The sequence below is a fragment of the Phaethon lepturus genome, unplaced genomic scaffold (genome assembly GCF_000687285.1).
Source record: "Phaethon lepturus isolate BGI_N335 unplaced genomic scaffold, ASM68728v1 scaffold33824, whole genome shotgun sequence".
NCBI lineage: Eukaryota > Metazoa > Chordata > Aves > Phaethontiformes > Phaethontidae > Phaethon > Phaethon lepturus.
This window is the reverse complement of record NW_010537716.1, coordinates 9,023-36,543: the sequence shown is the minus strand read 5'-3', so window position 1 is coordinate 36,543 and position 27,521 is coordinate 9,023. Positions and strand designations below refer to the sequence as shown.

Sequence of the window (27,521 nt, the reverse complement as noted above, 5' to 3'; positions counted from 1 at the left end):
AACATCATTAGGTGATGTTTCATGTCAGCCCTGAGACATCAGAGTGCTGTGATAACGGATCAAGCTGACCCTTTGATGCTGAGGTAGTTGGAAGACACTAACCCTGTGCTGCTGCTTCTGTTCAAACGGATGTAAAGGAGCAGCAGCTGGCTCTTAGCTAGTGTTTATTCAGTGGCCAGCAATGTCATATGTAGCTTTTTTTCTCACATTTCATGCCAGCAGAGAGCAAAAAGCTTATAAAGGAGAATAGTGTCATTAGCCCCACTTCAGATAGTAGACCAGGAAACTGGGAAAGACAACTTGGAGTCATGCAGGATGCAGCATCGGGAGAAGTCTGCTTTTTTGAGTCCCAGTCCAGGATTTACCAACTATCTCGCAGTTAATGAATCTGACTGCACAGAACACAAAGATGACCCATGAGCTCACAAGGTAATTCAAGCCTGAAGCACTTACTTTTCCCATCTCTGCAGCAGCCAGTCAGATCTGTTCTAACATACAATATTCCCATGAACACAGTGCTTAGGAAACTACTGCGCAGCTTGGTGTTTTACTGCCTGCCTAAGACTAATGGGATACTGTACATTTACACACACTTGATAAGGAGGATCCTGAAAAGGTGGCTATAATCAACAGCATCTCAGTCCAACCATGGAAGGTAGTATTGACTTCAGGAGTAAATGCACAGCTGGGACTACTCAGAAGGATACACAGCCATAGTAAGTCTTCCCAGTTAATAAACAAAACTGTTTTTCTGCTGATGTTTTCATAGGTGCATAAACAACCAGATGGTTGCATTCTCAAAGTAAAACTTCATTACAGAGAGAGAGGGACTAGTCACGCTCCAAGCAGAGTCACACAGCTCCAAGTTATGGCCAGTGGAGTTCTAAGGCTCTGACACAACATACATTGCGGGGACAGGCCAGTCATGGAGTATGTGGTGGTGGGCTGGGAGACAGAGACAAGCCATCAGCAGAAAGACTTTTTTGATGGATTGTTTTTTTTTTAACTTTGCAAACTTCCACTCCAGAGATAATAAAGGAGGCATTCCCAATATGAAATCAATGTGTAGAAGCTCAGTTAAAGCAAAAGTAAAGAAGTCAGAGTTTTGAAACCGTACTGGTGCAGCACCCAGGCTACAGAATTAAAACCCATGCCACTGAGGAAATGTGGAAGGAGCATTTCTACCAGCAAGGTTAGCTGGATTCTGCCACACAGATCTGCACCAACATTTTGCAAAGACAAATGAACCTAAAATTACAGTGAAAGCTGAACGAAAGCACACAAAGGAGAAAGCGCATCTCACCAGTAATGGGAGGAGCAAGGCAGATGTTTGGTGCAATACTCCTGAGGACAGACTACAAACAGGCATGCCATGCATAGCTAATAGTATGACTGAGAGACAAGGCAACATATGATTTGCAGGGGTCTTGAGCAACATGCAGCTCTTTGAAGATGTTTACAAACCTGTCCAGAAGGTGATGGTACTTCTTGTTTATTCAGCTGCTTCTTGGACCTGGCTTTTATGCTTGGTTTTCCCACCAGACTCTCAGTCAGGTCTGAACTCAGACCAAAGCTTGCTGGATCCTTGCAGAGTTTCTCATAGATCTCCAGCAAACAGTACGCATCTGAAGCTGAAAATAAGGGAATATGAGCCTCAGCTGGTTTCATTCAGAAGTAAAACAGGGGCTTTCCTGATGCAAGGGAAAGCCCTCACCTTTGTAAATGCCACTGAACACAAACACCCTTTGAAGCTCCAACTTACTCGTGTCATACCCTGCACTCTTCCTGAGTGAGCATCATAACCTAACACACGATCACAAAGAGTCAAGGCAGAAGAGCTCAAAAAGCAACAGGCCCTCTGCTGTCCCTGACTCTAACGTAATGCAAATTGTAGCGTGCCTGTTCAAACCACCATGTAAGATAGCTTCAGCCAACCCACTTTACTCTCCATTGTTACTGAGCAGCGGCTTGCCCATGGTTTATTACCGCATCTCAGCTATGGGAAGGTAACTTCCCCATTAGATGCAATATCTTAAAAAGTAATAACAGTTGTTTGCAACCACCTGCCCACACGCGCTGCCATGTGCCTTCTGTTCCTTGCAACGGGAACTGTGTAAGTCTCCAAGCCAGTTTTACAAGTCCTAGTGATTAACTTTTGTGGGAACTGTGTCAGCTTCAAGGATAGTTGAATTTCACAAAGGGGTGGTTCTCTTCAGTAGACTGTCCTTTGATGGCCCAGGAAAGGATTTAGACCCAGACTCCTGACTCTGGGGTAATCAGCAATGAACTCCACTGGTCCCTCCACAGGGATTCTGTGCTGCAGCTCTGACAGCATGCCTACCCGTTTTTAACCCTGCTCTAACAAGCACTTCACTATGACAAATGAACACAGCACTTGCTTCCCAGAAAGGCTGTCAAATGAGAAAGAAGGAAGTGGACTTTCTTCCTTTCCGTTACTGACAGGAGTTTCCACTGAGGTGATGTTTCATTAGGCAAAATCTGCAAAGCACAGGAATTCTTTCATGAGGGGAATAATGAACCACTGGACAGTTTAAACTTCAACCATTAAAGCCATGTCTGCAAAAAGACAAATAATAACGTGTGCTGGCCTCTCTGAATAGAAACTAATCTGCAAAGCCATCTTCTTCGTTTGCTACTTAACGATTTTCCCAGTGAAAGAGAACAGACAAACACAGCCTGTAATGGACAATCTGCAGCACCTTGCCAGAGAGTCAGTGACCAGACCTGCATAGAGTATCTGTTCCTCCCGCAGAGGCCGTTTCTCCCAGTTAGACAGCTGCTCTGTTTTATCTAGAGGTTTCCCCAGCACATGTTGCACCAAGAGGCTGAGTCCTTTCTCTGGCTGCCTGAACCTTCTACCCTCATAGCTCTGCTCTGGGGACAGTACATCGACCTTCCGGCCGCCCTTCTTCCAGTCAATGGAGCTCTTCTGCAGCTGACGGAAAGAAAAAGATATAAACCACATGGTTATGAAACAACTTCTACAACACCTCCTATTCCAGTGGGTGGGGCCATGCAGCAACCCCACCATTTTTATCTCTCGCCTGGCATATTGAATCCCGTTGTCTCAGACAAGGGCTGGGATGGCATTAGATCGTCTGGTTATTTGTTTAACAAACACACTTGCTGGAAAGAAATCGTCTTCATAGCCAGGGAAGGAAAAAAAGTACATTGTCATACAGCATTGCATCAGAGCAGTGGGGCTGTGACTGACTTCTCAGAGGTCTGTAGGGTGCTCAGCCATGCTGGAGGCTGTTTGGCACCAAGTCAATAAAAGAATAGAAGCGGTAGTTCAGCACCTTTCTCCTCTGAGCTCCAGTGAGAAAAAGCATTCCTGTAACACAGTGGGCAATGGCCTTTCTGCCGTTGCCATTTCTCAGATTAAGCTGAGGCACAGCTGTTGGCAGCTACCTCAGACCCTGCAGCACTTCCCAGGTTAAACTATCAGTCCCAAAGATCTGGGTTCACCCCAACCCACAGCTTTAAACACATTCTGTGAATTTTACCCTTTAAAATAGTTGTCCTTCACATTTCTGCAGACTGCTAAGAACTACTGTGTGCAAACCCAGAAGCAGCTGAACAGAAATTCCTGTGCTGAACCCACCAGCAGTCCTACAAACATTATGAGTTCTCTACAAACCATTAACTCCACAATATCTGTTTCAATACCGCATGACCTTGGAACATCAGAGTTTCTACAAGGATTTACTCTTACCGAGCCCAAGTATTGACCTATGCTCAGAAACTTTGTCCAAGCTGAAGGGATCTATGTCTCCATTTCAATTGCTTTTTCATAACTTTTATAAAGGCTATGAAAAAAGTTATTAGTACATCAAGCTCTAACTTTTTAGTTGATGAAAACTAAATGCTTCTGTCTTTCTTCGCAGAATCACATTACCCTCGAAACCACAAGCGGAAAAGGTCTATTTACTCATTTAGCCATCTCCCTGCCAACAGAGGATACAAAAAGACAATGCTGTGAATTCATGACAGTTATCTACAAGCACACACAGGAGACACAATTTTCCATATCTGCATGTGTTCATCCTTACTTGTTTGTCTACTGTGAGCAGGTCCACCACACCTTGTGCTTGCTTATCTGTGTCTTTCAAAGCAGACCATGTGGCTGCAAGGCTTTTAAGGTCTTCAGACATCCCATACCCTGGAGAAAAAAAACAGCCCAAATCACGCAGGTAGGAAAACTCAAATAATGGCTAATACACAGCAGCTTTGTCTAGTTCAGAGTCAAAATGCTGACAACAAATGTATAAACGTTAGTGGAAAGACTGTTCAGATAGAGAACAAGGCAGACTCCCGTGTCTCCTGTTCCTAAGAGATACTCTTGCAGATCAATACTGGGAGAGAAGAGGTGGATGAAAAATGCTGAGTTTCAGATCAGCTTACTTAAAGTCTGCTAGGTCAGTGAAAGGCAATTATGAATTTGCCCTTGAACTCTGGGTTTAACAACTCCTACTAAAAGCGTCCAAACAGAATCTAAAACCAGGTATGGTAAGCCAGAGAGCTTTGATGTCCAGCACAGCGGCTTTGGGACAGGGCCAGCCAATCCAGAAAGCTCTGGATGGAAGGCTTCCCTAGACCACTGAAGGTTGGGTACAAGTCGGGGTTTAGTATGGAACAATCGCAAGTCTGCGGGGGAAGGCTAAATCAGAAATCTTGGGTCTGACCTGAAATGGGGAGGCATTTCTGTCACTCCCAGTTACACGGGTCACCCTGCTTCCTGGCATGGCAGTATTTGAATACCCAGGGCTACAAAAGCTGTTCCATGATACGTGATTTCGAGAATGACAACCCCAAGAGGATCTAGAAATTACACAAAATAAGCTGTGTAAAGACCTGAGGTGAGAAGAGAGCCATGTTACCTAGTTTAGTGATGGCTGCATCTGAATAGAGCATCTGGATGAAATGAGGAAGCTTCTCCTTCTCACCCTCCGTCCCAGCTTGCTCAAGGAGCCGTGGCAAGTCAAGGAGGAACACTTCATCCTTCAGAGCAATTTGAAGGAGGGAGACACGGGGCTTCCCGACCATGCCGAACGAGGGCCTCCACTCCATGTCAATGCCAACAACCTGCCCGGGCTGCAACACAGACAAAAGTCGCCTTCACTTAGAGACTGTCTACGCTTGAAAGTAGCCTGGATAGTCCCTGTCCAGAACACAAGCATCTCCTTTCCAACAACTGCATCTCTTTGCTAGTGTGGAAACTGCTACACAGACAAGTAACTTTCACAGCACACCTGAGTTACTCCCATGGGGACTTTTCCTGGCATGGCAATTTGCAACGTGTTCCCCATATCAGACAAGCTTAAAGGAAGCAGCTGTTCTTGACTTGGGGAGGGAGACATTTGATGGCAGTGGCCCACATACTACCCTGCGTACCAGCCTGCTACGGAGTTTCTGCTCCTTGACCCTGCAAAGTAAATACCAGAGTAAAAACTTACCCGCAGCACCTTTTCCCAGCACTGCAGCATCTCTTCCCATGTCTGCAGGAAGTGAATATTTGCCCGTGGAATAGGAAGCTGGTAATAGTCCTTCTTCCTACTCTCTTCATAATGATCTTCTTTTGAGGCCTCTTCTACCCTGCGCAGAATCAGATGCAACAGCTTTAATCCATGCAATAAGAGGAAATCCTGGACTGAAGGACCATCAGGAAGTCTTAAGCCCCTTATTTCACCCTGGCCCTCTATTTCTGCATGCCACTCAACTCTTTCTCTTACCCTCTTCTTTCCTCACTTTCCTGTAATCTCAGTCTCTTTCATCTTGACACATCCTCTCTTTCTATTCCTATCACAGAAATGGCACTGCATCCAAGACCTCACCATGCATGTGCACTGTACCCACTGCAGAGAACACCCAAACCAAAACACTTGCTGGAGTCAGTCCCAAGCCCCATCCTCAGTGCTCAGCTATCTTTCCCAGAACTGATGCAACTTGGATGACAAAGTTGGGCAGCTGTTTCCACATTCAGAGATAATACATTTTAGATTTACTGCTTTTTGCCCTCAAGGTTAACATGGAAGTCTGCTAGCTCCCACGGTGTAATACATAACAGAGAAGTCAGCTCTGATCCGCACTGTGTCCAAACAGGAGCTTCACACTTCCCCACAGCATAAACTGGCTCAGAAAGAGACTCTCAGACTGCTCCACACGAAGATTACTACCAGCTGGGAACGGGTGAATCTGCCTCAGCATTTTAGTGCAATGGCTTGGGAAGGCTTCACGGACCTCCCTGATGCTATTCAGCTTCTTCTCCTCCTTCCTCTTCCCTGTAAAATGTTCACATAGGTCACACAAGGACATTTGTCCTACATTGCACAGGGATGAAATGAGAAAAGTCCAGAAATAAAGTTTCAAAACGTTCTATGTTTAGGGGAAGACAGCTAACTGAACCCACAGTCCCAAATGCCTTGCTTGTGCTACTCCCTCCATTTCGGTTTCAGATGGCACCAGGCAGAGAAATTCAGTATCTGTGTATTAAGACCATGGGAATGTTGGAAGATGCCTGCAGAAATAGGCTAACTGATTTCCTACAACAGGATCTTACACAGCACATTTTCTTTTCGAAAGGCAGCAGAGTCTCTTGAAATGGCCTTGTAACTGGAAGGTCAGCATAGTGCTGTGGTGTCTCAGCCAGATGATGCAATAAGCAGAGGAAAGAAACTAATGAAAAATATCCAGCTATTTTGGACATATCACAAATTTCTGCATAGTCTCTTTCCCATAGAGTCTTGAAATGGTTTATTATTTGAGAAACTATTTACTAACCTTATGTTTAGGGGACTGTGTGACTAATTTTGTAGCATAGCAGCTTTCACTGTACAAACACTCTTTTCCATGGGTTTGTGTGCATGGGGAAGTCAATATTTGTATAAAATATTTAATGAAGGTGTGCAGTCTCAGGTCTCCAGGAATATTCTCACTCATTCTCAGAGTTCAGGAGCCACATGCGGTGTGACCAGTGGCAGAAATGATGTCATTTATATGCTTGGTACCACCTTGTTCTCTGCAGTGTGAACACCCTCTCTGGGAACCTGCTGCTTTGTTAGCTCAATAAATGAGGCAGACAGACTGTTTTATTAGGTTCCATGGCTCCGGCTGATTTTATAGCAGCTACTGCAGCAGGTAACATGACTGGATGAGTAAACTGGGGCACAAAAGGTTTTACTAATCTGTCACAACTCCTCATGAACAGCAGAGCACATCCTTATCGGCATGCCTTCACCCCACCCGTACACAACACAGCATTCCCAGAGAGGTGTAGTGATGTTGTTTATCTGCCTAGATGCACAGAGTCTGTGGCTAAGTCACACTCCTGTTAACCACCCCTTTGTGTTTTGAGGGATCACACCTCATGCAAAAACCTTCTGGCTCCCAACTGGCGGCTGCTGCAGCTTCAGGAGGGAGGAGGGGGGCAGCTCCAGCAACACATCAGAGCTAAGCAGAAGCATGTCCTACACAGACAAGAGTTTCCTGTGCTCCAAGAAAGCCATGTACCATCTGGAGAAGTGGGCCTTTGCAGACAGCATTTCGAGGGTGATTACATCTGTGTCATATTTCCTGAGGTTACATGGGGCTTGAACATGAACCAGTGCAGTTCTGCACTAGCAGAAAGGTCAGATCCACGAAGCTCAGCACATGAACTGTTCAAAGCCATCTGTGGGACCCTCCCAAACTCATCAGCATTAAAAAATAATAATATACCATGTTCTCATTCACCTTCTATGTAATTCAAGTTAATCTAATCTATGCTCCAAAAATATGATTTTTAGTTATGAAAGCTGCAGTTTTTGCATAAACACCTCTTCCAACTCATGGAAATTTGCTGTAATGTTGAAGACGACAAACCTGATGATAAACCTGTTAGAGCAGGTAACCTCACTCAGTCTCAGGCTTGGTCTTCTTAAAATGGTTTCCTTATCCCCTAGTGAGGCTTCAGCATTAGCGAGGCAGCCAGTGACAGACCCTAACTGTTAGCTGGGGTTCATAATTCTGACATATGACACCAGTAGGAAAGTCCCACTAAGAACATAAGGTAAAAGGAAGCACCCAAATCATCTGCATACAACTACACTTTCTGCAGTAACTGGAGAAAGCCCTCAACCACGTGAGGTAGCAGATGAGCATGGCTGTGCAGACTCATGCAACAGCCGTGCCGAGAGGGACCTTGACTCTGCTTCTCACACCAAGAGCACGGCGCTGAAAGCAGCCAACTTGCTACCCAAGGAGCCCTGACCATCGACCTTCTGCTGGCTTTATTCCTTGCTGAATAGGCAATGTATGATGTCATCAACTCCTCCTGGACACACCGTCCATTTCAAATCAAACTCAGATTTCCATCATATACACTGAGTAGCTCAGCTCCCTATAGGAAGCTACTCCCTCATATTACAGGCTTCAAGGGCTATGTTTGCAGGATACTAAAGATACAGACTATCAGCTTGCACTCTTGGGAGTGGTCAAGATTTTCCCACAAACTTTCCTCTAATCTCACCTGGCTCCTGAACTAGAAACACCCATCTCCATACTAAAATAAAAAAACCCAACACATTTCACCAGTGAGGGTAAGAGAGGTGGCGCAAGTGGTGCCAAGTCCAGTCAAGTACAACACCCTGGAAAAGGTGACTGGTGTGTACAACAACGGAAGAGTCCTAAGGAACCCCAAAATTATCACTGCTTCCTCTCTTCTGTTTTTGACAAAAGCCTTGACTCTCCCTAGAAACATGTGATAGCTCCACAAGTGACAGCAAGGCTTTGAGCTATGCCGCACTCCAACCACACCACCCAGAGCTCTCCTGCATTTACACTGAGCATTCAGGATAAGTCCTCTTCTGTGCACAGAATCCAATTAGATGAATTCCTGCACATGAATGAGCAGAGAAAATGCTGCTTGATTGTAGCAGGCCAGCAAGGTGACTGCGTAATTGCTCTGAACCCAAGGATTGTGGTAGCCTGCAGCCTTGCAGGAGTTCAGCTCACGAACGCGTGTGGGCACAGAGGCTACCGGGCTGCGTGTTCATAGGACTACCAGCCAGACCTCATCCAGCCCAAAGTTCCACATCTCCTGTGCAGTGCTGGGTGAGATCCTAACATGACCTTCATGCAGTATCTCGTGCAAGCTCTGCAGTTCCTCATGACTTGCAGTAGCCTGCATATGTGCAGGCCTTTCTGAAGGAAAAAAAAAAGGTTTAAAAAAGGGTGCCAAACACGGCTATATCTGAATAACTTCCTTAAACATCTCGTGGATAGAGTCACTGAAGCACGGCAGATACACCATCACTCATGGGAGTACAAAAGTGAATTACTGGGGCTTAGCAAATCATTTGCATTGAGTAATTTTTTCAAATACAGCCTTTCTTCCTCCATACAGCATAGCTGAGCAACAGCCTCGGATATTGTTGCATGAAGAGGATGATCTTGGGCCATTTTCTCAAAGAGACACAGCACAGAATACCTGGAACCAGAACTACAAAGCCCTGGCACTCTTCCAGATCTAGCTTGCTGTGGGGATCAGACAGTTCTAACAGTTTAGGTGGCTATATGTGCCTTCCTAAATTTTGGGCCTCTCTTCAACTTCGCACAGCTTTGCCTATACACAGCATGGAACCTGGCTACTCTCTTCCCTCCATCCTTCCTCTCTGCTCCTCCTAGACCAGCAGGTTCACAGAAATCCCTGACTGAGGCTGTTTGCACAGTTCTGTGCACTTGAAATCAAGGAGTTGTAAGAACCTTTCTTCATATAAGGATTTTTCAGGGGGTTTTTTTGTACCTCTGCCTTTGTACTCTTGTTTCAGGTCATGCAAGAGGATGAAGCTCCCATCGGGGGAGGAACTGTGGCTACTGCAGGCTAATCTGCTGCATACATGGGGCTCCCAAAGCAGGAGAGGAACCACAGCACTGTGTTATTGGGGTTGCATTGGAGAAAGAAAAAGTGACAGAAACTAATTAGGGGACTAAAGGCTTCTTAAGCTCACTTGGTAAATTCATGCTGGAGAGTCTGGTTTTATCCCAAATTCAATTAATATGGCATCTGACCCCAAATGTCAAAAATTCCTTCAAATTACTTCTGAAAGCTTTGGATGAGGAAAAAATTACAGACTGGGATGAAAAATGGTTTATAAGCTGTCCAATAAGGAAGAAAATAAATACAATTAGAAAAATTTAAGGAACTTTAAAATTATTTTCTTGGCCATAAGTCTCCTAAAAGACATTAAATCAGATTACAGTACAGTGAGAGATGTAGAGTATACAGAAAACTTTGACAGATGTGTAATCAGCGCATATTCAAATCCTACCACATCGTTTTATTTGCACTGTTGATCTGGCAGAGGGAGTCTGAAGACTCTTCTGCAGCATGAAGCAATCTCATACAGCTTCTGAGTACTCAAGAGTGAGTTTAAAATGTACCTTTCATATTCCCAGGCTTATGAAAAGCAAATGCAGCATGTATGTAGCCAAGATGTCATCTGAGTAAATGGAGGAAGTCTTTGCAAAATTATCTCCCCAAGGAAGCATTATGGCAGATTATTTTAAGCAAATAGGTAGTCCTTGTATGATAAGTAATCGACATTGAAAAGGCACAAAACAGACTATTTTACCTCTCTTGGATCTGAAGCTTTTGAAGCTCATCAGCCACTCCATAAGGTAGCATCTCCTTGGGCAAATTGCAGCGTTGTGCCCATCTTGCCGCTGTGTTCAGATCACAGTAACTGATTAGCAACTGTATCAGGTGCCCTTGAAGCCATCGATTCTCTCCAACTGTGCTCTGAAAGAAGAATCAAGGGTGAAGGAAGACTGTCAGTACAATTTCCATCATGGGTGTTTCCACCCTCTCTCAGGAGACAGCATCCTCCAGGGTGTCCTGGACCAGTGGAGAAAGGAGAAAGAATCCCCCTAGGTCACAAGTGATTTTGTTCAAATCCAGTGAGTGCTGTACTTCTCTGCCAAAAGATGAAAAGCACATACGTTAACTGAGAGCTCATCGGGGTCCTTGGATCCCCTTGACAGGCTATTTGTTCAGGGAATACCACTTTGAAGGTGCAGCACAGAGAAACAAGGGTAAAACAATACCGTTTAGCCTGACTGATGACCAGCATACTATTTGCTCAGATACTGATTATATTAAGCAAAATCAGAACCAGGGACTGACCAGACAGTAAAGGTCTTTGTGCTCATTAGGCAGGTAATTATGGAAGGGGTAAGAGTTTGGATTGTTTTAGTCCCATTTTGTGCCTGTACATAGCCCTGAAGTGATGCTGTGACTTGATGTCCTGGAAGAGGCAACAGGATGGCTTAGTCTTTCTCCAGGTAAGACAGCGCAGGAGGTCTCCTCCAGCCTTGGGAATATTTGCATGAGTAATTAGGATTGCCACTCACACGCAGGTTACAGGTAGCACACATCAGCAAAGCTTTCCTGAGCAACAGACTTTGGTGTTCACAGCAAGCAAAAGGCTCGCTCATCAGCCATCAGCCCATCTGCACACGCCGTGAAAACAGGGGCACCAGGTCCCTCCACCAGCAACATGCAACAGCACGCTGTGTGTACAGACGCCCTGTGCAGCCAGCACAGGCCCAGCCAGCACTGCAGATGGGCTCCAGGGTGTGAGCGATGTCACCCTGCACCAGAAACAGGTTGTACAGAATGTGTTCCAAAAGTCCTACTTTATCCCCACTGATCACAAGAGGAACCTGGAGGAGTTGCTCCAGCTGTGAAGAACTAGGGTTGGGTGCAAGAAATTCCTCCCTTTGTGTCTATTCAAGACCTCTGTGGACGTGACAACTGGATTATTGCTTCAGCCATATGGACAAACACAATGATCTCAAGCGTCACTGTAGGAGCCTGTGTTACATGCACCTGCAAACAGGCAGAGCAGTTCAGGACATTCCCTGTTCCCAGCTGTTTGTTGGCAGAAGCAAACATGTGCCTGTGCCGCGGCACACTGCAGCGCCCGGGGGCACAGGCACAAACTCATGGCTGCCTGTGGTTTAAGCCCAAACACCCAGCGGTGAGCCAGAGTGGCTGGAGCCTGGCACGCTGCCCACCCTGGCACGAGGGAGCAGCTATCGGTGAGGGGCACGGCGGACAAATAGGGCCCGTAACAGTCTCCGCTGTGACAGCTGGATTCACCAAAGCTCGTTTGTCTTGTTCCACCCTCCTGGTGGATGCAGTTGTAAGAGGAAATAGGAACACAGTGACACTGACAGTCCCAACAGCTACACGGGGGTGGGAACACCCTCCTCCTGCCCAGCCAACCCACCTCCGCTTGCAAATATCCCAGAGCCACTGCAGCCAGATCAGCAACTCAATCCTCTTGCCAGACTGATTTATTCATGGACCTGCCTTAGAAGTTAATATTGTCGAGAAAACTTAATTGCTAAAACAAGTTGAAACTCTGCACGGTGGATCAGGATCTGTAGCTATATGGCTACATTGCTGCTGGCACTACCAACAAGTATTTTTCAGTGTGAAATGCTCAGATCAGCACTTGAAGTCCACTCCTGCCCTCCGCACATGCCACTGCCGTCTCTCCTTTGCTGCCCACCAAGCAGCGCTTGCGGGGCCACGATCTGCTCCCAAGGACTGCAGGCACCTTGCTCTTCCTCCACTGCGTGTACAAACACAGCCCGGCTGGGTGGTAGGCTGGGGCCACGGGGCCTCATTCCTCGCATTCCTTCAGCAACTAAAAGGTGAGAAGTTGTCTTCAAAGCAGACACCCTGCACAGAGATCAGGAAACAAACCTGTTGATGGCCCCAAGGTAAGCGGGAAGGAAAAAAGAAAGCAAAAAAGAAAAAGAGAATGACCCACCCCATAGAGGTGCAGGAGGGGGTAGAGGCTTGGAAGAAAAGCCACAGAAAAATTTGGCATCCCAGGTAGCGCACACAAGAAACCAGCCTGCTCATAAAAACTGCTGCCTCAGCACTAAGTCTGCACCCCTGTGACTTTGACAAATGCCAAACCACATTTCTTCTCATGGATATGCGGAGGAATACTTTTACTGCTGCTCCTAAGAGGTTGGTGGCACAGCAAGGAGCCAGTGTCAGCAGGATGGGGGACCACCAGCTATCCAGGGGCTCAGTTACAGCTGAGAAGCAGGAGAAGGAACCTTGGGAAGGGGCAGAGCAGGAAAGGATAAGCTACCATGTTAATGCTTCTTTCCCTCTGCATTTCCTCCTGAATCCTTCCTCCCGGCCATGCCAGTCCTGATACTTTGTGCATCTCTCACATCTCTGCCTCATGCAACTGAGCTCAGCCAAGCACCTAACCCAGGAAGGAGCTCTGACTGACTCCTCTTGCCATGTTTGCCAAGCCACTTCTCAGAGTCCATCCCAAAAAGAACATATTTTCTTACTAACGTCACAGAGCAATTCCCTCTTCCAGCTTCCCCTGTGTCCATCCTATTGTCTTTCTGCCTTTTTTCTAGAACACAAAGTCTTTGGGGTTGGATCTCTCTTCAGTTCACCCAGAGTCAATTCTTAATAAATCTCATTATGTCAGCTTTATTTCTGGAAATAATGAGGTGCAGATTTTTTTTTTTTAATTTTAATGATAACAGATTTATTCTTTCAACCACAAAAACAACTCTGGAAAGAAGGTTAATGTCTCCAGAGATATTACATCTTGCATTCTGAAACGGAAAATAGCTTTGTTTGTTTTTTACTGAAAAAAACCCCAACATTGCTATAAAGGGGAAAGGCTTCCACCACAACAGCTTTGCAAGAAGCAAGAATGTGGAAACTTTGGCCTCAGAAGATGTGGGCACAGATGCAGAGACAAATGTTTCACTAGGGATGACATTTCATGTACTTTGTTTTCAGTAAATGAAGACTTTTCAAGAGGAAACTGGTCCGATCAACATCAGCAACACCTCTGAGCAGGAACAGATTATATATACCATGAGGCTTGTTTACATCCCTCTCTGAATTCTAGACATATCATACATCCTTTAATCCATAAGCGCGCACAAAACCTCCTGACACCAACAATAACCCATGATTAAAGCTTTCCAAAATGTCTGCTGCAGATTACCTACCCGTAAATCCTGTTCTTACCCAGCCGAACGCTTTTCAACACTCAGAACAACCAGTGCAGAGCAAGCTTAGGAATGTCCTGATCTTAACCCATAGCATCAGCAATTCTTCCATTTTTATCAATAATTTTGGGTCCAAATATCCAATATCTTCTTTGGAAGTCACCCTAGCCAACGCTAGATTACTTTTATCTGTATGTGTAAGGTTGCATTTCTGTCTGGTACAGTTCTTCTGCTTTCCCTTAACGTCTTTTACCAGAGAGTGAGTTATTCACACCAGTGACACTGGCTATTTGCAGAGTCAGATTTTAATTTAACTTTTGAATGTCTTGGCCAATTTCCTCTGTTCTCAAGTGCTTCCAGAATCAACAACAAAAAAATCCTGTTAGAGAAAACGTCAAGTAGAATATTTTAGAGCCAGCAACTTTCAAAAGGGAAAAAGAAACCTGGACTTTGAAAGGACAAACCCACTGTAAGCAGCAGAGGACACCAACAGCATTTCTAAATTCACTGCCCTGCCACAGGTACTTCGCCGACACCTTTGTTTAAAGGTTCCCCGGAACATCCTACTGTGTTAGTTTCATTGTTACTTTATTTTATTCGTGCTTGAGATTTCTGTTTTGGAGTTAGCATCACTTGTACTACATGGAGCGAGGCTGCAGGAACACGTCACCCTTAGCATGTCATCGAAGGGAAGTCCTTTCTGCGTGAGATTGGAGCTGGGACGCTCAGGGCCAGCTCAGGCCAGGGTCACAGCCTGCTCCGCGAGACAAGGGGGATCCCGCCTCCTGGACACCCTACAGGGATGGCGCTCGGATAAAAGACGCCAACTTTACCCGCACTCGCTTCTAACAGGGCTTCGCGTGGAAGCAGCAAGCCACTCACCCATGGCCAAGGCACAAAGACAGAAGCATGAGAAAGCCGTGCTTTCTCACCACTTGAGCTGTTCTCTCGCTCACAGGCACCGGCTACTCAGAGGCACTAATTTATGAACTGAAGAAGAACAAAATAGCCTCCATTCATATCCCAGAAGACTGACTTTCAGATAGCAATCAGTGCGTCATTGACAGAGCCACACTTCAGTGTTCTGGAGGCCATTACCACATCAATGGTGGGGAAGTGGTCTTTATTCTCTCTTTCAACAAAGCTTTGGTAATGTGGCTCCCTGGGGCATGTTCACACTACCTAGCTTCAGCTTCGTCAATCAGGAGACTGAGCTTCCCAGCCTCCCCATGCAATCAGCTCTTCTGAAAGGCAATTTAGAGGAGTCTAACTTACAGTATCACTTGAACAGATCAAGGCGAAGGCAATTCTTAAAGCCAACTTGCTGCTGTACTGGGGCTCCTTACAAGAAGTTTATTGTTCCTGGGCAACCTGAATGAAGCTGCTAGCCTGTGATGAGTAGCTAGGACAATATTGTGTGACGAGAGCATCTGGCTCCGTTTTTCTCTCTGCAGCTCACACAATCTTGCCAGTGCAATTTGTCGTTCAGAAGTCCAGACACCACTACCAAATGGCAGCGAGAAGAAAAAAAACCTATAGCTCGTCTGTTAAAACTCACCCGGCTGACTGCACAGCCAGCTGCGCTTCAGCCAGCAGGCTGAGGGAAGAAATTACTCCCCTCTGTTCTGCACTTGAGAGACTACACCTAGACATGGTGCCTAGTTTTGGCACCCCAGTGTAAAAAAGATGCTGAAAAGTAGGAGAGAGTCAGTAAAGAACCACTGAGATGGTTAGTGGGTTGGAGCACTTGATGTAGAAGAAGAGGCTGAGGGAGCAGGGCTTGTTCAGCCTAGGGAAGGCTAAGTCGGGGGATATGGGGGAATATAATCATCCCTTGAATTTTATCTTGGGGGATCACAGAGAAGATGGAGTCACATTCTTCCAGAAATTCCAGGTAGGCCTAAAGGAAAAAAAAGGTGACAGTGAGACTGGCTAAACACTGCAACGGGTCCAGAGGGGCTCTGGAACCAGGCAGGGCCCTGCAACACCTTGTCTAACCAAGCTGGCCCTGCTTTGAGCAGGAGGGCAGAAAAGAGACCTCCACAGGTGCCTTCTAACTGAAATTAGCCTCTGATTCTGTGAGTAGTACTGCTTGTGCATTCCCCAGCACCGAGACTTGTCTCTACACAGACAGGCGGCTTCTTGCAGCGACTGCTGCTTTAAAGTTCCAAGCACCTCCTGGGTGAAGAACACCCAGGATCTCATCTACCCAGAATACAGGATGGTCCTGATCATGCTCAACAACACTGAACAGATCCAAATACATTTCCTGCATTGGGATTCCTTCCAAATTTCTGTCAGGCAGCCCTTGAGGGAAGTCATTCATCTTTGCCAGATGAAGTCATCATGTCTCCAAAATCTGCTTGTACTGCCACAGATGAGAGAAGGTATATAGCAGAGGTAAAGAACGAACTCTGCTTTCAAAGTCAGGTCTGAAGAGAAAGTATTTTCAAAAAATATTAAGCAAGAGGTTAAGACTTTTTTTTCAACAGAGTGTTGGACATCCTTCATACAACCTTCACGCAACTCACAGAGCCACGGAACAGATAAACTGTCTGCTGGCAATGGCTCCACTTCACAGGGCACATGCCACTTCGTACTTCAGAGATGAAAGGCTCTGCACACACATTTCACTTCAGTGAATCTGACACAGTCATTACCAGATTTCACTTCAGTAGGTGACCAGAACATGGATATCAATGTTTCTTTGCTGGAGAATGCACAAGCCCAGACAGAAACTGAGGTTTAATGGAGAAGGTGTGATACTCTACCGCAACGTTGCTGCTAACTGCCCAAGTGAATTGTCAGCAACGCAATCCCCCCAGATGCTTCAGGACACGGGAAGATTCAGTAAAGAGGGCACCATGACACATCTGTAAGGTGGTAAAGCTCAGCACTGGCACTGTATCACATTACTCAGCAGCACACAAATGCAGCCACTTAAATGCTGTCCTGAAAAATCAGCTTTTACTGATTACCGCTGCTGTGCTTGCAGAACAGCATTAGCGAAGGGTTCCCGTCTCCCTGTTCCTGTCACTGTGGATTTCAGACAAACCTCCCAGGAGGGAAGGCAGCCTGAAGCCGTGTTGGTACGAGTCAGCCAGTGCCACTTGTCTTTGGGGTCACAGATCAGTTCATAGTCTTGTTTAGCAGTGCAAGTGTAGCCTGACGCTTTGGGGACTTTCCCAGTGGGAAGATCAGAACTTTTCTTTATATCTTAACCCACAATTAACTCATTTTCCTCAACTACATCCCACAACAACTCCAGGTATGCTGATACACAAAACCAGGGTGCATGCACCTGCAATACTTGTTCTCCCCTCCGCTACCTGTTCAGGGAATGTCACAGATGTATGTCTTTAATGAGCTACTGAGTCAGGCTAACCCTATTAAAATAACCTTTGTTTGGAGAGAGAAATAATTGCATGCCATCCATAAAAAAAAAAAATAGACTAAGGTAACTTTACCCTACTTGCTTTTTAAGATACAATTTCTTTTTCCTTCACTTCAGTGTGAAGTCTGTCCTGAGGGTCTGTGCTTCTCCCTGAAATCCCTTTCTCACAATCACCACACAGGCGTCTTCTGAATTCTAACCTAACCCTGGCCCCAGAGTTGCTGAATATTATTCATCCCAAGGATCAGCAAAGGACCAAGGACTTGTTCTGAATACATAAGTCACATAGTTTTGATATGCTTCCAGATTTCTCACACCTCTTGGTCCCACAATGGCAGGCTGGAGATATTTTCTGGGAGCATTCCAGCACTTGGCAAGACTGAAGATGAATGAGGATGGGGAAATTGGCCAAACTCTTTCAGAGCACAAAGTAATATGTTACTTATCATAGTAGATGCTTTGTCTAAGTGCAATAACACAGTGCATTGGAGGCAAACTGGCAACCCTTATCTTCCCAGTGTATTTTGAAGCAGCATTTATCTATCCACCTCCTGTCATTGTGTCACACACACCAACAAAGTGTCACTGTGGCGAATGGCAAATTGTGCTCTCTAGTTTAAGAAAGTGAGGGCTCCCATCATATCCTGCACATTAGGTGACATGCGTTGCTACTGAGGTTCACTGAGCCTGATCCTCATATGACCCAGCAACATTTCTCTGGTCTCTCAAGCCTAAGAAGGTTCGAACAGTTGCCAAGCACTTTCATGAACTTCCTACAAAAGTCAACATTACATAACTCTGTTTTGGTTTGTGTCTTGAAGCATGGAAGCCTGCATGAGGAAAACAGGACATTTTCTGTTAAGTTATGCCTGAAGGATTACTATCAAACGTTGACGATTCCAAAATCCAACTTAGCAGAAGTGTATGACACCCACTTGTACTACAAGCTCTGTCTGCAGGAACTCCACTCCTGTTACAAAAGCACAGCAAGGGATCGCAGCACCAGCCGCACGCTGCCAGAGCTTGACACCACTGCAGGGACAGGAACAGAGAACTAGAGCACTGTTTCACTACAGGGCTGCGAGAGCTGCAGCTGTGTAAAGAGGAAGAGCCTTCAGGAATGAAACCACCGTCTCTGTGTCTCCACTGCTGCTGTTAAATAAACTCACAGGTTTGCATTTAATCAGCTTGTCAGAACGTACATGAGCTGAAGTCACCATGACACCTTCCCATTTGTTTTGGGAAGCCCTAATATTAACCTTAAAGAGCTAAACGAGTATACCAACTAACCCAACCAATCACTCCATTAAATGTTCTCATACCCAGTCACACACATGAGAATTCATAAGCTCCACCTTCCTTTCCCAAAAGACGTGGAATTCCAGCACATTTACTCCCTAGTGGGGCGGGAGGATTTACTGCTCAGGTCCAGCCTGCATCACCTCCACATGACCAATGCAGACTTTTCAGGAAGAAGGATCTGCAGGTGGGGGAAGAGCCTCAGAAACCTCTTTCTCGTTCTCTCCCTACTCCGTTCTTCCTGCTCAGGTCGAATTCCAAGTTATGAGGCCAAGCAACAAAGCAGAAATCTCCTGTTACTTGGTCCTGGTTCCGGATTATTTTAACAGCTTTCTATAAGGGTCCTCCTATACCAGGATGCATTGTTACTCTGCCCACACTTATTCCTGATGTACGGCAATTCCCCTCACTTTTCTTGTGGAAATAGCTTCATGAAAGAGCGGTCGTCAAAGAGCTCCAGGTTCTTACCTGTATCATGACCTTAATTAAAAGGCCTGTAAGCTCTGAAGCGGAATTAACTTAAAATCTCCTGTGTTCATTGCCAAAGAACAGAAGCAGCAAGCTAATTTCTCTGCTTTCTTTCGAACCCAGCCCTGAGCTTCATTGACATCAGACTTCCTAGGTCGCTTCTCTGCTGCTGCTTCACTTCTAATCAGGTTTGTGAGAGCTCATGACCTGCCTTTGAAAGCCCTCTCCAGGCCACACTGGAACTCCTCAGCGATGCTGGCTGTGGGCTATTTCATTCATCTTCCTGAGCCTCGCTGTGCCTTGTATACACACCTAGCGCTCTCCCCGGCTCCGCTCTCCTTATGGATTTGTTCCAGCCCAGGCTTGCTTCAGAATAGTTAGGAACTTGGTTTTAGGTTCTTTTCTCTCTAAGAACATGCTAATGTGGCATTCCCAGCAGGGGACAATTTTGTATTTACTAAAGTCTTCAAAGTGAATGAGCAAAAATCTTGACGATGGAAATGCTTGCTCAGGAGCACTAACTCTTCCCATCATTAGTCTATGAAAAATAGATGCCCACAGGAAAAACATGGGTTACCACTTATTTCCATTTTACCATGCACAAACTTCATCTGGCTCATAGCCAAAGCAATAATAAGTATCTTTGCAGGATCTTTACCAAAAGCAAAGGTTGGCAGTAGATTTTTCTCTCCTTTAATCTCTTTCGGTACATTTAAACTCCTGGTGTTTTTTGTTCTGAAGGAGAAATGCTTGAGAGGGTTGACTGAATGAACTCTGAAATTCACACCCTGGCAAACTGGACTGATTTCCTAAATCCATAATTACAACATTCCTCAGAGATATGCATTCTTTCAGAGCGAACAAGGGAAGATTAGTTTCCTGTTTCTTCCCATTTACATGACTTCTCCATCAAGAGGACTTTTTTTTGTTTCTCAACAATTCTCTGTTTATGTGGTTCTCTTCTTGGCAGGGAACTGGTGAACTAATCTCACCTGAAACTATAATACAGCCAAACTATCAATTGCAAATAGCCTGACCATCTTTGTGCAAGGCAGCTGATTTGCACAAGCCTTTAGAATCCAGTATCTATCTGTGGAAGCACTGAGACAGGTACCAATCGATTACAGAGTTTTTAAATAATCTGGGATGATAATCGAATGACCAGATAGTTTTACTGCTGACTGGATAAGAATGTGAGTGGATCTATGCGTGTATGTGAATATGTACAAAGCTTAAGACTGTAGTAAAACTGGGCGAACGTAGCCACGCATGCAGACACTACCACAGGGCAAGAATATTGCATTGTCTCATGCCACAGAGCTGCAAATTCTCGTCCCCCAGTCGCAAACAGAATACGCGCAGAGGCTTGTTGATGACCTATTTGCTCCCCACTTTTAAAAAAGCAGTGAACACCTCCTTTCTTCCTGCGTCAGCAGGCAAGCTCTGTGTCCCATCCTCCTCTTTCCCCTTCCCCATTTCTTGCTGGCCAGGCCAATGTCAGTGCTCTTGATAGGGTTCCCTTTGTCTTAGAGCAAAAGGAACATGAGGATTTGCTTGTTTTCAGTGAGACTGTCCCCATTTTTACTTTGTGATATACAATCCTATACCTGATGCAGTTTGGAGTCAGTAACAGGTATCCTGGAAACTACTGTATTAGACTTCTGATGTATCTTTTAAGGAGCTTGGATGTCCCACATGCTCCTGTAAAGTTCTGGATTCCTTCCTATATTGTTTCCTACTCCTAAGATGCTTTTCCCATTTGGCTGAATTAAACATACCACCAGGGCACATCAGTTCAGTCTAACTGCTTGCTGATGCTCTTAACTCTTTAATCTAACACTGACCTCTCAACCTACAGCCATAAGCCAATTAGCCTCTTTTTTATACCATACCAAATCTCTTTCTGATGAAGTTGTGCTTTCGAATGAATGCACGCTATTGACAGAAATGTAATTATACTGCTTAGCAGCAAGCTAGCCCTGTCTGGTTGCAGGGGGTTTAAGGTCAGAAAGCATCTCTAACATACCAAAACAATTTAAAGGAGATTTTTTTTCCTCTAGTGTGTGTCTCTCCAGTCTCCTTTCTTCATTCTCCAGTACTTAACATGTCTGCACATAAAGGCTATTTGGCCACAACTTTTAAAACTGAGGTCCTGAGCTTTCAAAGGAATGACTTGCCAATACCTCACTGACGCTGAAGACAGACACTCAACTCCCATAAGCTTCTCCTGAATCCCCAGAGCTTGGCCCTGCAGAACCACAATTAAGTGAATGTGCGCTGATTTTCCAAAGTTATTGAGCAAACACATCTTCCATCACCCCAGAGAAATTTTTGGCAGATTTTTAAAAATAATTTTGACATTTTTGACAATTTGGTACATAGTATGGAAAACAATGGCAGTTTTTCTGACCTTCTTTATTCCTACTGTAAAATTCCACCACAATTCACTAGTATGTTTGTGCTTAACCACAATTTATTTATCTAGAAATGGCTGGATTTGTTGTAAATAAAACTACCATAATTATTATTAGGCACACCAGCCCTCCAGGTCTTGCAGAAAATAATCCTCTCTAAGCCATGCAGGAGGTACATGGAGGTATTTACATTTAACTGTATCCTTTGACAGACTACTTTAGATGGTAAGGTATGGAACACACTGCATGTTTGGCTTTTCCCATGTACTTCTCCCACAACAGCTGTGGGTTTGTTAAATGAGAAGTTCCCATTTCTTTTAGACCAACAGTTCTAACTTCATTAGTACAGATGCGTATTTTACTGCTCTCTACCCAGAGAGCAGAACGTAACTGAAGAATTATGTTATGCTTTTCCTAAGACAGTCACAGATGTGCCTGTTTTCTGCATCAGCCCTATCAGTAAGTCCTTTGCTTTGCAACTCTGATGTTATTTCAGCTATCAATAAATATATGACACCATTTATAAACTGGACTGAAAAAGAGAAGGAAATCTATACTTTGCTTGCTACTTCTATTGTCCAGTTTTTCCATAGTTTAATATTCCCTTAGGTACAATATACTTTTACATCACATTGTGGCTATACGTTCTCTCCAGAGACCTCGAACGAGAATAGTAAATCTAAAGAAAAAGGCACGGGGCAAAAGCAGAGGGATTGCTGAAACACTCCCACCACCACTGAGCTTCTGGTCAGTCCCTGAACAGGGGACAAAACGCGGGGAGAGTAACGAAAGGAGCAATGGAAGCAAGAAGTGGACGCTGAGGGGAGAAAGACTGCCAGTTCTCAGCTGATATAAAGCAATTCCCTCAATCTGGCTTCACATGACAGATACCAGATCTGAAACCTGTCACTGGTCCAGGTCTAAATACCATCTATTTTGCAAAAGAGAACTGGAAAAGAAAAGAAAAAGTCTTTTTTTTTCAAACGGCAGCTGTTAGGAAGCTGCTTAAAGTTGTGGAAAGAAAAATGCAATTCTTTTGCAGATAGCTTCACAGGCAAACTGCAGGCAAAACAGAGACAAGAAGTAGCTCCTGCATATTTATATACACACCCATACTCAGAGCTACCTGGGCTCCAGTGGCAGAGCTCCTCAGCTCAAGCAGCCTGTTGCAGCAACACTAGTAGAACCATGAAAATTTATTTCAGCTGATGATTCCTCCCTGAGACTTTTAAGGCCAGAAGGAACAAAAACAATCATCCACTGGGTCTAATTTCCTGCTAAAAAAGAGGCCATAAATACTAGCAAGGGACTCCAGACAATGGCTGGTTAAACTAGTTTTGGTTTCTACCTTCCAGGAAAACAACCAGTCTAGATTTGACGTCTGAGTGATGAAATCCATTATACCCCTGAATAAACAGTTCACTCAAACACAGAGCGAAAGATAATCTGACATGCAGACTTATACCGAAAACCATGTCGTTTATTAATCACCTCCTGAATATCATCTCCATTTGCATTGCACAGATTGCTTAATTCCCTACAGATATTAAGTTCCTTACACTCTGGGGATGTTGCTGTACTCAAAACAATCTTGAGTCAATTTAAAAGTTTGCCTAAACTCAGGAGTCCTAGGGAAGGACACTAGATGTGGATATTTGCAAAGTGGCCTTTTTGACCTCTTGTCCTTATTAAATATTCCCCAGAGCAGGATTACTGGCCAGGTGTTCTGGCCACAAAAAACTTTAAAAAAATAATTGCATTCTGCCCTTTAAATTCCCCTTAAAAATTACCTCCTTGAGCATAACAGCTATTACCTTTTATTCCAGAGGTAGTTACATTTTAATTGAGGTCAAAATGGTCCTGTACAGAAAAAACGCATTAGGATCTTGGCATCAGTCACTGAGGATGTTTGCCATTTAGAAATTAACTGGTTAAATAAATGAGATTACATCAACTCCTTGCTGTAGTGTAAGGTGATTTACACCTACTAAGGACCAGAAATTGTCAAAGTTTTTCAAATGTGTTACACATAAAGCAGGGCACTTTACTTTTATGCCTTCTTTTTGGGCAGATTTCTGAATATTATCTGTAAAGTAGCATAACAACCATTCCATTTTAGTGGAACTAGAGTTACACATTTGCTACGAGTTACTAGCATCTCACCCCTGGTCACCCAGAGAACAAGTTGGCAGAGTGTTTGATTTTCACGGTCAGAAATTTTAAAATAAATAAGTTATCTCATTGTCACAGCTGGAGAAGGAGAGGAGATTAGCTGCAGCCTCTCCCAGTGCTGAATACGGTGAACAGCTGGCTCCAGCGTTCAGCTACTTCATTCTCATGCAGGACCAGAGCAGACTGAATAGCTGCACAACAGGGGCCTGAAAAAAAGCAAGGACCACTTTTCTAGGTGTTGTATACCTTTCTCTCAAGTTGCACACACCAAAATGAAGGACAGAGTGGGTGGTTCCAAACATTAGCTGGCAAAACGGCTGGCTGATGAGCAAGTGCCCAAAGAACAAGCAACATCTTTTCAAACACCAGTGCTTTTTCTGAGGATTCGTTTTGGAAGGGTTTAAGATTTTTACATTTGAGAAATTAAGGGATAGTTTCCCCCAAGCAAACATTAGCACAGAAAGTTTTTTGATTTAGCAACAAAAGGCCCTTTTGGCTCAAGGTCAGTAAAAGTGGAAGTACCATTTCTACCACTTCGCTGTCCCAGACACCTTGCAAAACAGGTGATTATAACACTGACAGTCCTAAATAAACTAATTGGTTTTAACCCTGCCCAACACTGATTCTAGTTATTGCCCCAAATGAAGAGCTACGTGCACCATCACCCTATTCTGCTCCATGGGAGAAGGAATTTCATAGCAGGAAGTCCAAATAAACACAGGCATACTCCTTGGGCCAAAGTACCCTGAGATAACATTTTAAACTGTACCAACTGGTTAGCTCTGCTGCAGTCAAACTGTTCCCTGCAAAAATACTCTGGATGTCAGAATCATCAAGCGTGTGCCTTCTGGGCTCAAACTGTTCAGAAATACCCATAATATTCTGCCATTCCCCCTGCACAACTACTCCAGCCTTTTCTCATCAAGCTGAGCCTGTCTCCTGTGGGTGGTATCAGGGCCTCAGAGCTTCCCGGGAAGCCCTCTCCTCGCATAGACGGGCACAGCTCCCATGTGGAACGGACCTGAAGGGGTGTGGGTGACTCCACACAAAATGGGTGCTTTGGCACTAATCAACCGAGCCGAGTCTAGAAGGGCACAATTGCAAGATCACCCCCAAAACATCAGTGAGAACACTGCACATTAAAAGCGGTGCAGCAAAAGACCAGACCCTCCTATTCCCAAGCCCTCTGTTAAATCAGAAGAATTTCAGGTCACCAAAGCATCCGGTGCTATCTGACATGTCCTCGGGCTCCAGCTTCCACCCGAGAAGGGAGTGGTCCCCAGTAGGTCCCATGTCATATTGCCAACCTCATGCAAGTATCTCAGATACTATCTGACAGCCAAAACACTGGTAGAGGTGACATTTCCAATCAGAGTTGCTTCCCTTCTGTGCTCCTCCATGTATTATTGTTCCATGCGTGTTCATTTTTTGAAAGCTTGGCAGGTGACTGAAAAATGTGTTCTGTGCTTTCTAATCTTAAAGTGATTTTGTTCTGCAGAATTTCCAGGGAAGCATCAGCATTCAGTAAGCCCCTCTTGCTGCTGGCCAAGGGCTCTCTGCAATCGCTGGCAGGACAACTCTTCCTGAACACATCTGATCAGTGTCATATATTAGCTGTTCTGTGGTTTTTCTATCTAATTCTACCATCGTTATGCAGCTGATTAAAGCTATGAAAAATATGAAGCACGCAAAAATGGAAGCAGAAGGGCACACAGCAAAGCAGACAACTGGCTCATGCCCTGCCTCTTTTTTTCCCGCCTATCTACCATCAATATCCTACACACCTTCCTCTCTGCTTGTGAAGACAGGCACTCTCCTGCGTGTTTCCATGCAGCTCAGAATCAGTTAGGCAAGCTAATGAATAGCAATGCAGCTGGCACTGTGCAAGAAGAGTGCTCTTCCCCTCCCTCTGCCCTCCAGGTATCTCTGCTTGGAGAAGATGATACGAATGGCAGCTCTCCTCCTGGGCTAACCAGGCAGTTGTGATGAGGGCAGTTTCCCTAGGGTATGAAGACGTTTTGATCCCTTTCCTTTCCCTCCTGCCTCCTCTGCCTGCCTACGGCTGCCACCCCTGCCTGCACAGCCACAGCCTGGACAGCAGATCAGCAGCACGGGTGCTGGCATGCAGAGGGGGCAAAGCCAGTTTGCTACAGGGCTGGAAACAGGTTCTGTTGGCCCCACAATTAACTACTGAGCTTCTACCTTTTGTAGGAGAAGTCAGGATCACACCTTTGATTCATCCCACAGGGCAGGAACAGGAAAATTCTGTACTTGTACTGCTCAGGGCGAACAAAAAGAAGTATCAGCCCAGAAACGTCTACTGCCCACCACACTGAACGTGACATGGCCAGCACCACTGAACAAGGAGAGACACCACTTTCACCAGGGCTCTCGATATCTATATAACTTAAGTCTTTTGTTACAGCTGCAGCACAGAATTAAACAAAAATTGGCTTTACACCCATGAAGACTTTCAATCTCTTTGGACTTAAAATTGAAAAAATTATCCAAAAATGCTGAGAGTTTGCCATTGTGGAGTCTTTTGGGAGTTTTGGTTCCCTTTCCCCAAGGTGACCCAGGGGTCACACTGCATCCCATCCTCTGCTTCCTGCTCAGTGCAATATGTCTTTAACACTGCGTTGCCAGGCAGAGCTTGGGAGATAGAAATTGTTTGTGAGCCTGAACTAAACATACAAACGGGTCATACAACATAAACGACAACTCTCCAGCTCCGCAAGGAACCTAATAGGTTTCTTTGTCAAAACATGTCAGGTCATAGATGAATGGAAAATTGAACCTTTCCCTCACGTAAAGCCCAATCTTTCAAAAATCAAAAAGTCCCGGTCAACCTTAGTTTTTGCACTGAAAACCAAAACTTTTTGTTAGTTCGGTGCAGCCACACTGCCAGTAGTGTGAAGCAGAAGCCTACCTGCACATGCGATTATTCCAGTTTCCTCCAGATGCATAGGTACAGATTCTGATCACTTTAAAGTGATGCCAAAGACAGCAATCTCTGATAGCACTAAGAGTCAGGACTCATAGCAGGCAAGTTTAAGCACTACCCATGTGATAATTACATAGTTGTCGAAAAATATGTAAGTTGGCAGCATGCAGAAAATACAAAGTTTGAAATACTTTGGGAAAGCAAAGACAACCTTCTGCCATAGTCCATCATGCAGTTGAGCTCTGTGTAGTTCTCTAGGGAGGTGTCTTATCGGGCACCAAAGGAGCACTTTTCAGAGAGCCTCTTCTCAAGCCTCCTGTCTCCACAAGTGATTGACATGATCTGCCACTGTGTATGTTAACTGGGAGGTTTTTCCCACTATCCACCACAGCATCAACAGAAATCCCTTCACTGCATACACCAAAGTACATCCAGACATTGTGACGAAGATGTCTTCTTATGGTTTCATGGTTAATCCCATCTCAGGTCTTGATCCAGCAAGGCACCAGCACTCGTGCTTGGCCTTTAAGCTTGTGAGAATCAAAGGGAACCCTGAAAAGTTCTTTCACTGGGTAAGATCACTGAGATCAAGGGGCAAGACCCCTTTCCTTTCCTCACCGAGTCTGGCCTCTCACATGGGTATGATAAACTACACACAGAAGTTGAATATTCACCACTGAAAATACTCAGTAGATTTAACAGTTGCCATGAAGCGCTGCTGGGCATTTTTTCAATGATCTCTGTCTCAAAAAACACATCCTCATAT

General features: G+C 44.9%; 1 protein-coding gene across 1 annotated transcript in view; it reads right to left on the bottom strand.

The window, feature by feature from the left end:
• Nucleotides 1-1,460: 1,460 nt before the first annotated feature.
• The window catches only part of LOC104620374 (exonuclease mut-7 homolog), a gene marked incomplete at both ends in the record, with an annotated part of 31,478 nt that continues 5,417 nt past the window's right edge, over nucleotides 1,461-27,521 (bottom strand). Inside the window, 6 exons of the mRNA XM_010286571.1 lie at nucleotides 1,461-1,631; nucleotides 2,746-2,956; nucleotides 4,074-4,183; nucleotides 4,902-5,115; nucleotides 5,478-5,616; nucleotides 10,632-10,798. Coding sequence (XP_010284873.1) covers nucleotides 1,461-1,631; nucleotides 2,746-2,956; nucleotides 4,074-4,183; nucleotides 4,902-5,115; nucleotides 5,478-5,616; nucleotides 10,632-10,798 — 1,012 coding nt within the window. The remainder of the gene's footprint in view (nucleotides 1,632-2,745; nucleotides 2,957-4,073; nucleotides 4,184-4,901; nucleotides 5,116-5,477; nucleotides 5,617-10,631; nucleotides 10,799-27,521) is intronic.